This window comes from Piliocolobus tephrosceles, chromosome 21 (assembly GCF_002776525.5).
Source record: "Piliocolobus tephrosceles isolate RC106 chromosome 21, ASM277652v3, whole genome shotgun sequence".
Taxonomy (NCBI): domain Eukaryota; kingdom Metazoa; phylum Chordata; class Mammalia; order Primates; family Cercopithecidae; genus Piliocolobus; species Piliocolobus tephrosceles.
The window spans coordinates 4,170,187-4,184,198 of NC_045454.1; the positions used below are offsets into that span (position 1 = coordinate 4,170,187).

The window sequence follows — 14,012 nt, forward strand, 5'->3', positions numbered from 1 at the left end:
TGTTTTAATCCGGTGTCATATTTATTTTGACATCCTCAGTTTCCTCATGTGTACAAAGGAGACAAGGTATGGAACTGACAGGTAATCTCACCAGGAAAGTTTGGCTTCATGAAAGCTATTCCCTGGCAAAGTCTGGGAGATGGCCCCCCAAAACTACTTGTGCAATATTTCTGGTCAGGAGCAAGAAAAGAAAATCCTGATAAGTTCTCTTCACCCTTAACAAAGTTAGATTCTTTTCTATTTTCCAATTAAGTTATAATTATTCATGAACTAGGAGAGCCAATAAGCAAGAGTTGCTATATCATGTGGCTTTATTTTCTGGGATACACGTTTGGTGTTTCTTTCTTTGATGTCCTCTTCCACAAGGTTCTCTGGGAACAAGCCACGCCCACGGGCTCAGTCTCCCAGCACCCCCATAGTCTCTCCTCTGCCTCAGCCGGCACCTCTGTCATCTGTGTTCACAAATCTTCCATTTTTCCATTATGTGACACATTCTTTGTTTCTTTTTGTGTTACTGAGTTTTTCTCTTCCCTCAGTTTCTTCTTCTCAATATTTTTCCTTCTTTTTGATCTAATAACTAAAATGTAGAAACGATGTTATCGATATAGTAATAAGTGAAGATTAAAATTGGAGACAAAAGAGTTGAGAGAAAAAGCCTGGAAAAATGGAGGTACCAACAGTGGAATTTTCAGAGGATTCATAATGAATGTTATTTGTCTGACAAGGATAGTGAAAATTAAATTTTAAAATTATTTTCCCATATTTTGTATTCAAGTTATATAAATGCCCAGTAAAAGAAGAAGAAGAAGAATGTAGAAAAGTTATAATCCAGTGTGGTGAAGAGACATTGGGAAAGTGTTCTCTACAGGTTATGACAAACCCTCTGCCTCAGTGAGCATCAGTGATCTCTCCTGCTCTGGTCGTTCTGCCTCTTTCTGGCTATGTCTGGAGTTTTTACAGAGTAAGTCCATGTGAGGAATGGTTAGTACGGCTGAATCACACACTGCACTCTCTATAGGTTTCTCTCTAGAAGTTTTTAAACAGATACCCACGAATCTCAGAACTTCTAGGCTGGGCTCAGTGGCTCACACCTATAATCCCAGCAGTTTGGGAGGCCAAGACAGGAAGATCTCTTGAGCCCAGTAGTTTGTGACCAATCTGGGCAACATGGCGAAAACTGTCTCTACTAAAAATACAAAAACTAGCCCAGTGCAGTGGCTCATGCCTGTAATCCCAGGACTTGGGGAGGCTGAGGAGGGCAGATCACTTGAGGTCAAGAGTTCGAGACCAGCCTGGCCAACATGGTGAGGCCTTGTCTTTACTAAAAATACAAAAATTAGCCAGGCACGGTGGCGCACGCCTGTAATCCCAGCTACTCAGGAGGCTGAGGCATGAGAATCACTTGAACCCAGGAGGCGGAGGTTGCAGTGAAACAAGATTGCACCACTGCACTCCAGCCTGGGCAACAGAGCAAGACTCCGTCTCAAAACAAAAACAAAAACAAAAATGAGTTGGGCATAGTGACTTGCACCTGTAGTCCCAGCCACTCAGGAGGATGAGGTGGGAGGATTAACTGAGCCCAGGAGGTTGAGGCTGCAGTGAGCTGATATCACACCACTGCACTCCAGCCTGGGTGACATAGTGAGACTCTGTCTCAAAAAAAAGAAAAAAAAAAAAAAAAAAGAGCCGGGAGTCGTGGCTCATGCCTATACTCCTAGCACTTTGGGAGGCCAAGGCAGGTGGATGACTTGAGGTCAGGAGTTCAAGACCAGCCTGGCTAACTGGTGAAACTCCATCTCTACTAAAAGTACAAAAATTAGCCAGGTGTCATGGTGCACGCCTGTAATCCCAGATACTCTGGAGGCTGAGGCAGGATAATTGCTTGAACCCAGGAGGCAAAGGTTGCAGTGAGGCAAGATTTCGCCACTGCACTCCATTTTTTGAGACGCCTCTGTCTCAAAAAATAAATAAATAAATAAATGAAATTCTATAGCCGGGGTGCATTGGCTCACTCCTGTAATCTCAGCACTTTGGGAGGCCGAGGCGGGTGGATCACAAGGTCAGAAGATCGAGACCATCCTGGCTAACACGGTGAAACCCCGTCTCTACTAAAAATGTAATGGGCCTGGTGGCGGGCACCTGTAGTCCCAGCTACTGGGGAGGCTGAGGCAGGAGAATGGCATGAACCCAGGAGGCGGAGCTTGCAGTGAGCCAAGATCGCGCCCCTGCACTCCAGCCTGGGTGACAGAGCGAGACTCCGTCTCAAAAAAAGAAAAAAGAAAGAAACAAAGAAAAGAAAACCAAGCCACCGCTGCCAGCTTGGCCTTCCTGGGAGTGGCTCTGACAGGTCACGTTACCTGAGTGGATGAACTTCTCCAGCTCCTTTTCATTCTCTGGAAGTAGGTGCGTGGACTCATCCTCGTCCTCTGAGCCCTCTTCTTGGTCTCCTAATGACGGTATCCTGATATTCTTATAAAGCGACTCGAGCTGTTGTCTTTCCTCAGCCTGTGCCAGTCGACTGGAGAATGATATAAATAAATTTAGAAGCACACTTTTCATGGTGAATAATTCATTTCTCAATCATGCCACTTTTTGACTGGAAAGGAGTTGCTTGTGGGGTGGGTGCAGAAGTAAGACTTTGAAACCAGACTAATCATGGTCAGATCTCAAATGTCTACATGGTCAGGCCATTTCCTGGAGTAAGGAATAACTCTTATCCCAAAGTATGGATCAAAGCCAGGACTAGACATGAGCAAGGCACTCACATCGGGTTCCAAACTTAAGGTGTTGACAAAAAACTCCATAATCAGACAAAGCATCTTTCTTTCTCTTTTTTTCTTTCTCTTTCTTTTTTCCTTTCTTTCCTTTTTTTCTTTCTTTTCTCTTTTTCTTTCTTGTTCCTCTCTCTTTCCTTCCTCCCTCCCTTCCTTCTTTTTTCTTTTTTTTCTTTCCTTTTTCCCTTTTTTTTTCTCTCTCTCTTTCTTTCTTTGGAACAGGGTCTCATTCTGTCGCCCAGCCTAGAAGTGAACTGATGCGATCATGGTTCACTGCAGCCTCGAACTCCCGGGTTCGGTCTTCCCTGCTCAGCCTTCTGAATAGCTGGGACCACAGGCTCATGGCACCATGCTCGGCTAATTATTTTTGTATTTTTCTGTAGAAATGGGGTCTTGCTATGTTGCCCAGGATGGTCTCAAACTCCTAGGCTCAAGCTACCTTTCCTCCTTGGCCTCCCAAAGCACTGGAATTACAGGTGTGAGCCACTGTGCCCGGCCACAGTCATATTTCAGTGTAATATTTTACAAAATGAAAATTAATGCCAAGAAATCCGTGATGAACAAAATGGGGCAGAAAGGGTGTTACTGATGTTTCTACCTCGCTGTAGGTCCAATCGTGGAAGTGGATCATTGAACAGCTATTTCTGTTTGGTGTGGAAATGGATGACAGTGTTTTCTTTTTTTTTTTTTTTTTTTTTTTTGTTGTTGTTGAGACGGAGTCTCGCTCTATCACCCAAGCTGGAGTGCAGTGGCCGGATCTCAGCTCACTGCAAGCTCCGCCTCCCGGGTTCCCGCCATTCTCCTGCCTCAGCCTCCTGAGTAGCTGGGACTACAGGCGCCCGCCACCTCGCCCGGCTAGATTTTTGTATTTTTTTTTTAGTAGAGACGGGGTTTCACCGTGTTAGCCAGGATGGTCTCGATCTCCTGACCTCGTGATCCGCCTGTCTCGGCCTCCCAAAGTGCTGGGATTACAGGCTTGAGCCACCGCGCCCGGCCGACAGTGTTTTCTTAACATGCTTACCTTCCCAGTACTGTGTGAATTATGTAATAAAAAAAAAAAAAAAAAAAAACTTTTAGGGGCCAGGCACAGTTCCCAGCACTTTGGTAGGCTGAGGTGGGCAGATCACCTGAGGTCAGGAGTTTGAGGCCAGCCTGACCAACATGGAGAAACCCCATCTGTACTAAAAAAATACAAAATTAGCAGGGCATGGTGGCACATGCCTGTAATCCTAGCTACTTGGGAGGCTGAGGCAGGAGAATCACTTGAACCCGGGAGGCAGAGGTTGCAGTAAGCCAAGATCGCGCCATTGCACTCCAGCCTGGGCAACAAGAGTGAAACTCCGTCTCAAAAAAATAAAAAAATAAAAAAACTTTTAGGGTTAGCTGATTTGTTTTTGTTTTTCTTGCTCAGAGCCAAATCCCAGCAGAGGGCTGTCTCCTTTGGGTTCCAGGGGCAGTGGTGGGGGAAGGGTGTGGGCACTCTAGAAGCTGTGAGGCAGCAGAGCTGGCTACAAACATCCCCAAAGATCCTCAAAAGGCTGCGGCAGGAGCAAGAATTGAGTGACAAGAGGGAGGTGCTCGCCTCAGTGTGAAATGTAAGGAGGTGCCCCAAACACTGAAAAATGAGGATGAGTTTTTTTTTTTTTTTTTTTTTTTGAGATGGAGTTTCGCTTTGTTGCCCAGGCTGGAGTGCAATGGCGCGATCTCGGCTCACCACAACCTGTGCCCCCCAGGTTCAAGCGATTCTCCTGCCTCAGCCTCCCGAGTAGCTGGGATTACAGGCATGCGCCACCACGCGCGGCTAATTTTTCTGTATTTTTAGTACAGATGGGGTTTCTCCATGCTGATCAGGCTGGTCTTGAACTCCCAACCTCAGGTGATCCACCCACCTTGGCCTCCCAAAATGCTGGGATTACAGGCGTGAGCCACCACTCCCAGCCCTTAACTCAATAATTTTAAAAATTGAAATGAAGCAAAAAAAAAAAAAAAAAATTCCAGGATATACCAAATGTCAAAACTGTAAACAGAGATAGGATCCAACAGTGCTGTGCTGAACCACAGCGGAGCTTGAGTCAAAAGGAAAGGTGTGAGTCCCTATATATATGTTTTAATGTATTTTTAAATGCTTATTCTTTTTCAAAACACTTAAGAAGTTCAGAATATTTTTAATAATTGAAAACTGGTGTATGAAAAGTAACAACGTTAAATTTAAATATTTTATCTAGGCCAGACATGGTGGCTCACGCCTGTAATCCCAGCACTTTGGGAGGCCAAGGCGGGCAGACCACGAGGTCAGAAGATGGAGACCATCCTGGGTAACACAGTGAAACCGTCTCTACTAAAACTACAAAAACAATTAGCCAGGTGTGGTGGCGGCACCTGTAGTCCCAGCTCCTCGGGAGGCTGAGGCAGGAGAATGGCGTGAACCTGGGAGGCGGAGCTTGCAGTAAGCAGAGATCGTGCCAGTGCACTCCAGCCTAGGCGACAGAGCAAGACTCCATCTCCAAAAAAAATAAAAATTATAAAAAAACCGTTTATACCCCAAACAAAATTAATTGTAATTTTACTTTCCTGGTTTAAATAAAAGCAAACTTACCAACAGTATTTTCAAAATCTACTTCTGGAAAAAATGAACCACTAAAAATTACACAAAACTTGTATTTTTGAATAGGTGGTTTTTTTTTTGTTTGTTTGTTTGTTTCGGTTTTGGCCTCAGGCTCCACTCTAGCTTAGTGCTAATTCAAATGTGAAAACAGTAAGAATTGACTAGCTCAACAACTCAATTAAACACTGAGTGTCCAGGAGATATGTTTTACCGAGTTGCATTAGAAAACTTTATATTTATTAACAGTGTTGTCTATAATAATGAAATATACAGAAGCTACAGTTACATAATTTATTTTATTTTATTTTTTTGAGACAGGGTGTCACTCTGTCGCCCAGGCTGGAGTGCAGTGGTGCGACCTAAGCTCACTGCAACCTCCAACTCTGGGGCTCAAAGCATGCTCCCACCTCAGCCTCTGGAGTAGCTGGGACTACAGGTGTGTGCCACCACACCTGGCTAATTTTTGTATTTTTTGTATAGCTGGGGTTTCACCATGTTGCCCAGGCTGGTCTCAAACACTTGAGTTTAAGGGATCCACCTGCCTCGGCCTCCCAAAGTGTTGGGATCACAGGTGTCAGCTACTGCCCCCGGCCTACACGGTTACATAAATTAAGTGGATGTAGTGGAGATAACCCACAACCAAGCACGCAGGTTATACTCTCATTAGCAACATTTTTCCTCTTTTACCTTTAATGTCACTTTGCCTTCATGTGACCTACTCCAAGGTGGTCTCAACATAGCTGCCTCAAAAAATATCCCACACATGGCAATATATCCTGTTTTCTTTTTTCTTTTTTTTTTTTTTTTGAGATGGAGTCTTGCTCTGTCGCCCAGGCTGGAGTGCAGTGGCCAGATCTCAGCTCACTGCAACCTCCGCCTCCCGGGTTCACGCCATTCTCCCGCCTCAGCCTCCTGAGTAGCTGGGACCACAGGCGCCCGCCACCTGGCCCGGCTAATTTTTTTGTATTTTTAGTAAAGACGGGGTTTCGCCGTGTTAGCCAGGATGGTCTCGATCTCCTGACCTCGTGATCCACCCGTCTCGGCCTCCCAAAGTGCTGGGATTACAGGCTTGAGCCACGGCGCCCGGCCTTCCTGTTTTCATACTTAATTCTAATGAAGCAAGTAATTTTGTCCTTCTCAAGCTGTTTCTGGTGCGATAACAACAGAATCCTAGCACGGAATCATACAGTAGGAGTCAGAGTCTGTTGGTTTGGTCAGAACCACATGAGGTCACAGTGTGTCTCACCTTTTTCTACCATGAATTTCAAAACGATTACATCACTCGAAAGAGCTTGACCTCAAGCTTTATTTACGAAGATGGGTGGTGTATCTTCCCCCAAAGATGCTATCACCCCAGACTGCACTGACACCTTTCTAGTGAAAGGGAGAGTGGTTGCTCTTTTCTGCTGTGCACTACTGAGATTCCTTCCAAAGTAACAAGTTCATTACTTATTTATTTATTTATTTATTTATTTATTAATTATTTGAGACAGAGTTTTGCTCTTGTTGCCCAGGCTGGAGTACAATGGCGTCATCTCTGCCCACTGCAACCTCCACCTCCCAGGTTCAAACGATTCTCTTGCCCCAGCCTCCCAAGTAACTGGGATTACAGGCACCCGCCACCATGCCCAGATAATTTTTGTATTTTTAGTAGAGACGGCATTTCACTATGTTGGCCAGGCTGGTCTCGAACTCCTAACCTCAGGTGATCTGCCCGCCTCAGTCTCCCAGAGTGCTGGGATTACAGGCATGAGCCAGCACACCCAGCCTCAAGTTCATTTTAAAACACCAAATGCTGGGGTCTGGGAATGGTGGCTCACACCTTTAATCCCAGCACTTTGGGAGGCCCAGGCGGGCGGATCACCTGAGGTCGGGAGTTCGAGACCAGCCTGACCAACGTGGAGAAACCCCATCTCTACAAAAAATGCAAAATTTAGCCGGGTATGGTGGCACATGCCTGTAGTAATCCCAGCTACTTGGGAGGCTGAGGCAGGAGAACTGCTTGAACTCAGGAGGCAGAGGTTGCAGTGAACCGAGATCCGTACCACTGCACTCTAGCCTGGGCAACAAGAGCAAAACTCCGTCCCCACCCAAAAAAAAAGTAAAAAAATAAATAAAATACTGAATTTTGGGAGGATGCCAGCATCTCAAACTGTGTCTTTCAAACATTTTTGATCATGACTCCCAGTAAAAAATATATTTTATTTCACAACCATGTGTCTCTGTGTGTGTACATGTCTCACATGTGTCTGAAAAGTTTAAAAATCAGCCTTTTACATTAATATTTTAAGTAATATTTTCTAATATTTTCTATTCTGCTGAATTGTATTGTGTCCTGTGTCTTTCTTTCTTTTTTTTTCATGTATATCATGACTCAACGTGAGTACAACCCACATTTTGAAAAACACTAATCTGGAAATTTATGATGACTATAATAATAATTTAACAATTGTAAGATGTGTCATCATCATCCTTTGACACTAAATAATAATCAGTTGACTTGTTATGTCTCATTTAAGGATAGCAGATGTTATTTAGCAGATACTTACTATATCATATAGGAGATTGCCATCCCACTTATCAGGGCAGTGCTGAAGGCTACGCTCGAAATTAAAATTACTTTAACAAGAGCAGATCTATGCCGAATTATTGCTAAAAAGAAAGAAAAGAAAATAAGTGCTCAAAAATGTTCATTTTAGCTATGTCTTTCAGTTAATGTATTTGTCCTTACAGAGGGGGATGGAAGTCAAAACCAGACACACTTTAAAAAAATAGCTTTTTTTTTAGACACAGAGTCTCGTTCTATCACCCAGGCTGAAGCGCAGTGCATGATCACAGCTCACTGCAACTTCATTTCCCGGGTCTGAGCAATTCTCCTGCCTCAGCCTCCCAAGTAGCTGGCACCACATGCATGCGCCACCACACCTGTCTAACTGTTTTATGTTTTTGTAAAGATGGGGTTTTGCCACGTTGCTCAGGCTTTCTTAATTTTAGAAAATACTGAAGTTAGATTTTACAGCCTATGTGAACAAATATAATTTTTGCTCCCAACAATCTCTGACTCAAGTTCACTTTCCATCCTGGGCTGGAGCCCTCCCCTCTGCTCTATAGAGACACTGGGTCCCTGACTGTGTGGCAACACCTGCTGTGTATGCAGCTGAAGGGGAAGTGGCCTTCATCTTATGATTTGGGTGCTGCCCTGATGGTCTCAGATTGTGTGGTGCTCTCATGAAAGGACATTGCAGGACAACTTAGGATGGAACTCCATGGACCTGCATTCCAGGTGTCAATTTTAGGACTACGGAACGTGCTATAAAATCATGGCTGTTCTTTGCAGGCTCAGGTGTGTCATCCTCCTTCATATTAGCTGAACTGTGAAAAAATAACAAGTTGTTGTTTGTGCAAACTGAACAAAATAGCAGTTGGCGAAGTAAGTGCATTATTCAGCCACTTGTAAAATCTGACAAGTTGGGATGGGCGCCGTGGCTCACACCTGTAATTCCAGCACTTTGGGAGGCCAAGGTGGGTGGATTACCTGAGGTCAGGAGTCCGAGACCAGCCTGACCAACATGGTGAAACCCTGTCTCTACTAAAGACACAAAAATTAGCTGGGCATGGTGCCGCGTGCCTGTAATCCCAGCTACTCAGGAGGCTGAGGCAGGAAAATTGCTTGACCCAGGAGGCAGAGGTTGCAATGAGCCAAGGTTGTGCCACTGCACTCCAGCCTGGGGGACAGAGTGAGACTCCATCTCAAAAAAAAAAAAAAATGATAACTTGAGGCAGCTCCCCCTTGCCTCATGCCTGGCCTTCCCCTGACTGCCATCTCTTCACTGGCACAGGGCGAGGGGTTCAGCCACCTGAGCTGAAAAGCGTCCTGAGATTCATCCCTCAGTGGAAACAGCATGCTGGAAACAGCCTGGACTGTGAAAAAGCTAAGAGTGTAAAATGAATAACTAGATTTTAGGTGAGGGATATGGGGCGTTCACTCTGCAGTTCTGTCTACCGTTCTGTATGTTTTCAAATTTTCATGAGGAAATATTTTGGGAGGGAAAAGAACACAGGATGCAGATAGTTTAGGTGTGATGAAAACTAAAAATGGGACAGGAGAGCTGGCTCATGCCTATAATGCCAGCACTTTGGAAGGCCAAGGCAGGTAGATCACTTGAGGTCAGGAGTTCAAGACCACTTTGGGCAACACGGCAAAACCCCGTCTCTACTTAAAACCCAAAAATTAGCCGGGCGTGGTGGCTCACACCTGTAGTCCCAGCTACTCGGGAGGCTGAGGCAGGAGAATCACTTGAACCTGGGAGACAGAAGTTGCAGTGAGCCGAAATTGTGCCACTGCACTCCAGCCTGGATGACAGAGTGAGACTCTGTCCAAAAAAAAAAAGAAAAGTAAAGAAAACTGAAAACGGACCACTAGATGGGGCATCCAGGAGGTCATCAGAGATCCAGGCAGAGGACATATTAGCTGTGTGGTGGGGACACAATTGAAGCAGTTTCAGGAGGGAGTGAGAAGAAAGTAACTGGAAACCGTGAATTTTGAAAATGATTTTGGGGAACTTTGTATAAAAGAAAGAAGAGAAATGGGCACAGCTCCTGGAGGAGTCTAAGAGATCGAGAGACGGATCTTGTTTTTAAGACGTGAACATTGGCAGCACGTTCGTGAATGGGAATGAGACAGTGAATCGTGATACTACAGTACCAGTTCATTCTGGCTGCTGTAACGAAACACCACAGGCTTGGTGGCTTAGAAACAACAGACACAGCCAGCCGCAGTGGCCCACTCCTGTAATCCCAGCACTTTGGGAGGTGGGCAGATCATGCGTGAGCTCAGGAGTTCAAGACCAGCCTGGGCAACATGGTGAAACCCTGACTCTACAAAAAATACAAAAATTCGTCGGATGAGGTGGCAGGTGCCTGTACTCCCAGCTACTCAGGAGGCTGAGGCAGGAGAATTACTTGAGATAAGGAGTGGGAGGTTGTAGTGAGGCGAGACTGCGCCAATACACTCCAGCCTGGGTGACGGGAATGAGACCCTGTCTCAAAAAAAAAAAAAAAAAAAAATCCTTTGGGAGGCCGAGGCAGGTGGATCAGGAGGTCAGGAGTTCGAGACCAGCCTAACCAACATGGCAAAACTCCGTCTCTACTGAAAATACAAAATAAAATTAGCCAGGCATGGTGGTTGACGCCTGTAATCCCAGCTACTCAGGAGGCTGAGGCAGGAGAGTCGCTTGAACCCAGGAGGCGGAGGTTGCAGTGAGCAGAGATCACACCAGTGCACTCCAGCCTGGGTGACAGAGCAAGAGTCTGTATGGGGAAAAAAAAAAAACAAAAACAAAGAAACAACAGACATTGATTTCTCACAATTCTGGAGGCTGGGAGGTCCCAGATCAAGGTATCAGCAGCTTTGGTGGCTGACGAGGGTTCACCTTCTGATTCAACAGAGGATGCTTCTGTGTTGTGTCCTTACAGGGTGTAAGGAGTGAGATAGCTCTCTGTGACTTCTATTGTAAGGGTACTATTCCCAGTCATGGGGGTTCCACCCTCATGACCTCGTCATCTCCCAAAGGCTGCAACTCCTAATATCCTCACCTTTGAGATTAGGATTTCAACACATGAATATGGGGTTGGGGGACACCAGCATTCAGACTGGAGCATGCAGGAAAGGGAGAAGGAATTGCCAGGAAAGTCCTTGAGTTGGCCTAAGAGGATGGAAGCTGGGACAGAGGCCAGCCTTGGCATGGACAGTTCAATTTCCAGCAGGAGACGGACAAAGGGGGTGTGACTGCTGTTAGTCAGGAGGGTGTGGACACAGTCTTTTAACTGCTTAAATTTTGTTTGTGAAGGAGGCAAACAAGGGCATTCTGGGAGCGCAAGGCTGGGGTAGAATACACTCAGATATTTGCAGAGCTAGAGAAATATATGAGAAAGTCATCAAGCAGGATGGGAGAAGTAGACTAGGAAAATGAATAGCGTATTTTTAATAAAATTTCCTAGAAATAGGCCAGGCGCGGTGGCTCACACCTGTGATCCTAGCACTTTGGGAGGCCGAGGTGGGTGGATCACGAGGTCAGGAGATCGAGACCATCCTGGCTAACGTGATGAAACCCCGTCTCTACTAGAAGTACAAAAAAAAATGAGCCGGGTGTGGTGGCGGGCACCTGTAGTCCCATAAGGTGGGATAAGTCCCATACTTATCCCATAAAATACTTACCCCATACTTATCCCATAAAATATATAAGAAAATTATATTTTCTTATTTTCTGTATTCCTGATGCTCTGGCATTTGGGACCTTAATCCTGGAGAGACCTCCCTTCCCAGGGCTAGTTATTTCTTAGAGACAGCAGATGACGGCCGGGCGCGGTGGCTCAAGCCTGTAATCCCAGCACTTGGAAGGCCGAGACGGGCGGATCACGAGGTCGGGAGATCAAGACCATCCTGGCTAACACGGTGAAACCCCGTCTCTACTAAAAAATACAAAAAACTAGCCGGGCGAGGTGGCGGGCGCCTGTAGTCCCAGCTACTCGGGAGGCTGAGGCAGGAGAATGGCGTAAACCCGGGAGGCGGAGCTTGCAGTGAGCTGAGATCCGGCCACTGCACTCCAGCCTGGGCCACAGAGCGAGACTCCGTCTCAAAAAAAAAAAAAAAAAAGAGACAGCAGATGACTCCCCTGCAAGCACACCTTTGATATACAAACCAACCAATCCAGAGCCCACACCCCAACCATCTCCTTTCCAAACTCACACACTAAGCCAATCTCTCCCTGCCTGCCCTAAATCACTCCAGGGTCAAATACTGGACAATGAGAAACCACCCCTATGGTTTGCCAAAATTATTTTTATTTATTTTTTTTTTTTTGAGACGGAGTCTGGCTCTGTCGCCCAGGCTGGAGTGCAGTGGCCAGATCTCAGCTCACTGCAAGCTCCGCCTCCCAGGTTCTCGCCATTCTCCTGCCTCAGCCTCCCGAGAAGCTGGGACTACAGGCGCCGCCACCTCGCCCAGCTAATTTTTTGTATCTTTTAGTAGAGACGGGGTTTCACCGGATTAGCCAGGATGGTCTCGATCTCCTGACCTCGTGATTTGCCCGTCTCGGCCTCCCAAAGTGCTGGGATTACAGGCTTGAGCCACCACGCCCGGCCTGGTTTGCCAAAATTAAACCATTCAAATCTAAATTCACTCATCGAGTACCTGCCATGCCTCACCCATTCCTTCCCTTGGAATGAAGGGAACCATTCCCTTGGAAACCCCAGTAGAGGCGGGGGCCATGCTCACCCTCCCTCCCTGTGCTTCTTGAGGGTCCTGGTGTGCCCCTCTGTGGTGGGCCATGTCTCCTGTTTCCAGGAATCTGTGGGTATAAACTTTTTCCTTCATGAAGATCATTTGTATGTCTGGGAGTCTTGTCATAACTGATTAAAATAAATCCCCCAGGTATATTTCAAAACTCTAGGTTAAAAAGTAATCGCCGGCCGGGCGCAGTGACTCACACCTGTAGTCTCAGCACCACTTTGGGAGGCCGAGGTGGGTGGATCATGGGGTCAGGACTTTGAGACCAGCCTGGCCAATATGGTGAAACCCCATCTCTACTAAAAACACAAAAACTAACTGGGTGTGGTGGTGCACACCTGTAATCCCAGCTGCTCAGGAGGCTGAGGCAGGAGAATCTCTTGAGCCTGGGAGGCAGAGGTTGCAGTGAGCTGAGATCATGCCATTGCACTCCAGTCTGGGCGACAGAGCAAAACTCTGTCTCAAAAAAAAAAAAAAAAAACTAATTGCCTTGGCCGGGCGCGGTGGCTCACGTCTATAAGCCCAGCACTTTGGGAGGCTGAGTCGGACGGACCACTTGAGATCAGGAGTTTGAGACCAGCCTGATTAACATAGTGAAACCCCATCTCTGCTAAAAACACAACATTAGCTTGGCATGGTAGTGGGCACGTGTAATCCCAGTTACTCGGGAGGCTGAGGTAGGAGAATTGCTGGAACCCGGGAGGTGGAGGTTGCGCCTTATCATTGCACTCCAGGCTGCGGGCCAAGATTGAAACTCCGTCTCAAAAAAACAAACAAACAAAAAAAGCGATCGCATTGTTTTTCTATTTATGAGAACTGTCAATTGCCCTTTCTAGAAGTTGTGCTCACTGCTAGCCTACAAACAAGACTTGAGGTTATGTTTCCCAGCTCCTTTGCCAATACAGTTATGACACATTTTACCCACTTTCAACAGGATAGCTGAAAACTGGAATTACAGTGTAGTTTTATGAAATCAAATCATTCAAACTTAAACTAATTTAAACTTAAAGCTGCTGGAACCTTGAACTACTCTGAAACTGGAGAGCAATGTGGCTATGGAGCTTGAATCACAAGGATGCAGCAGCAACTTCTGCCTTTTTTTCCTGTAAATAGGAAGACCAAGAGGTGCCAGCTGTGAGAGCCCCCTCTGATGGTTGCTCCTCCTCACACAGCAATAATCTTCCTTGGAAGGGGGGTGCTGTCTGGAACCAAATAGCTGTAACTTATGCACTGGTCTCACATGGGAAACGTTACAATCCTGCTACAATGTCAGTCTCTGTGCCTATAAGTGAAACTTTAAATAGCTGTAACTTATGCACTGGTCTCACATGGGAAATGTTACAAT

At 46.1% G+C, this 14,012-nt stretch overlaps 1 protein-coding gene across 1 annotated transcript in view; it reads right to left on the minus strand.

Annotated features, from left to right (window-relative positions):
• Positions 1 to 293: 293 nt before the first annotated feature.
• Positions 294 to 14,012, minus strand: part of C21H19orf18 (chromosome 21 C19orf18 homolog) — an 18,234-nt gene continuing 4,515 nt past the window's right edge. The window contains exons 4-6 of the mRNA XM_023184444.1: positions 7,929 to 8,031; positions 2,358 to 2,518; positions 294 to 577 (exon numbers count right to left, since the gene is read on the minus strand). Of these exons, the coding sequence (XP_023040212.1) occupies positions 459 to 577; positions 2,358 to 2,518; positions 7,929 to 8,031 (383 nt within the window). The 3' untranslated portion in view covers positions 294 to 458. The remainder of the gene's footprint in view (positions 578 to 2,357; positions 2,519 to 7,928; positions 8,032 to 14,012) is intronic.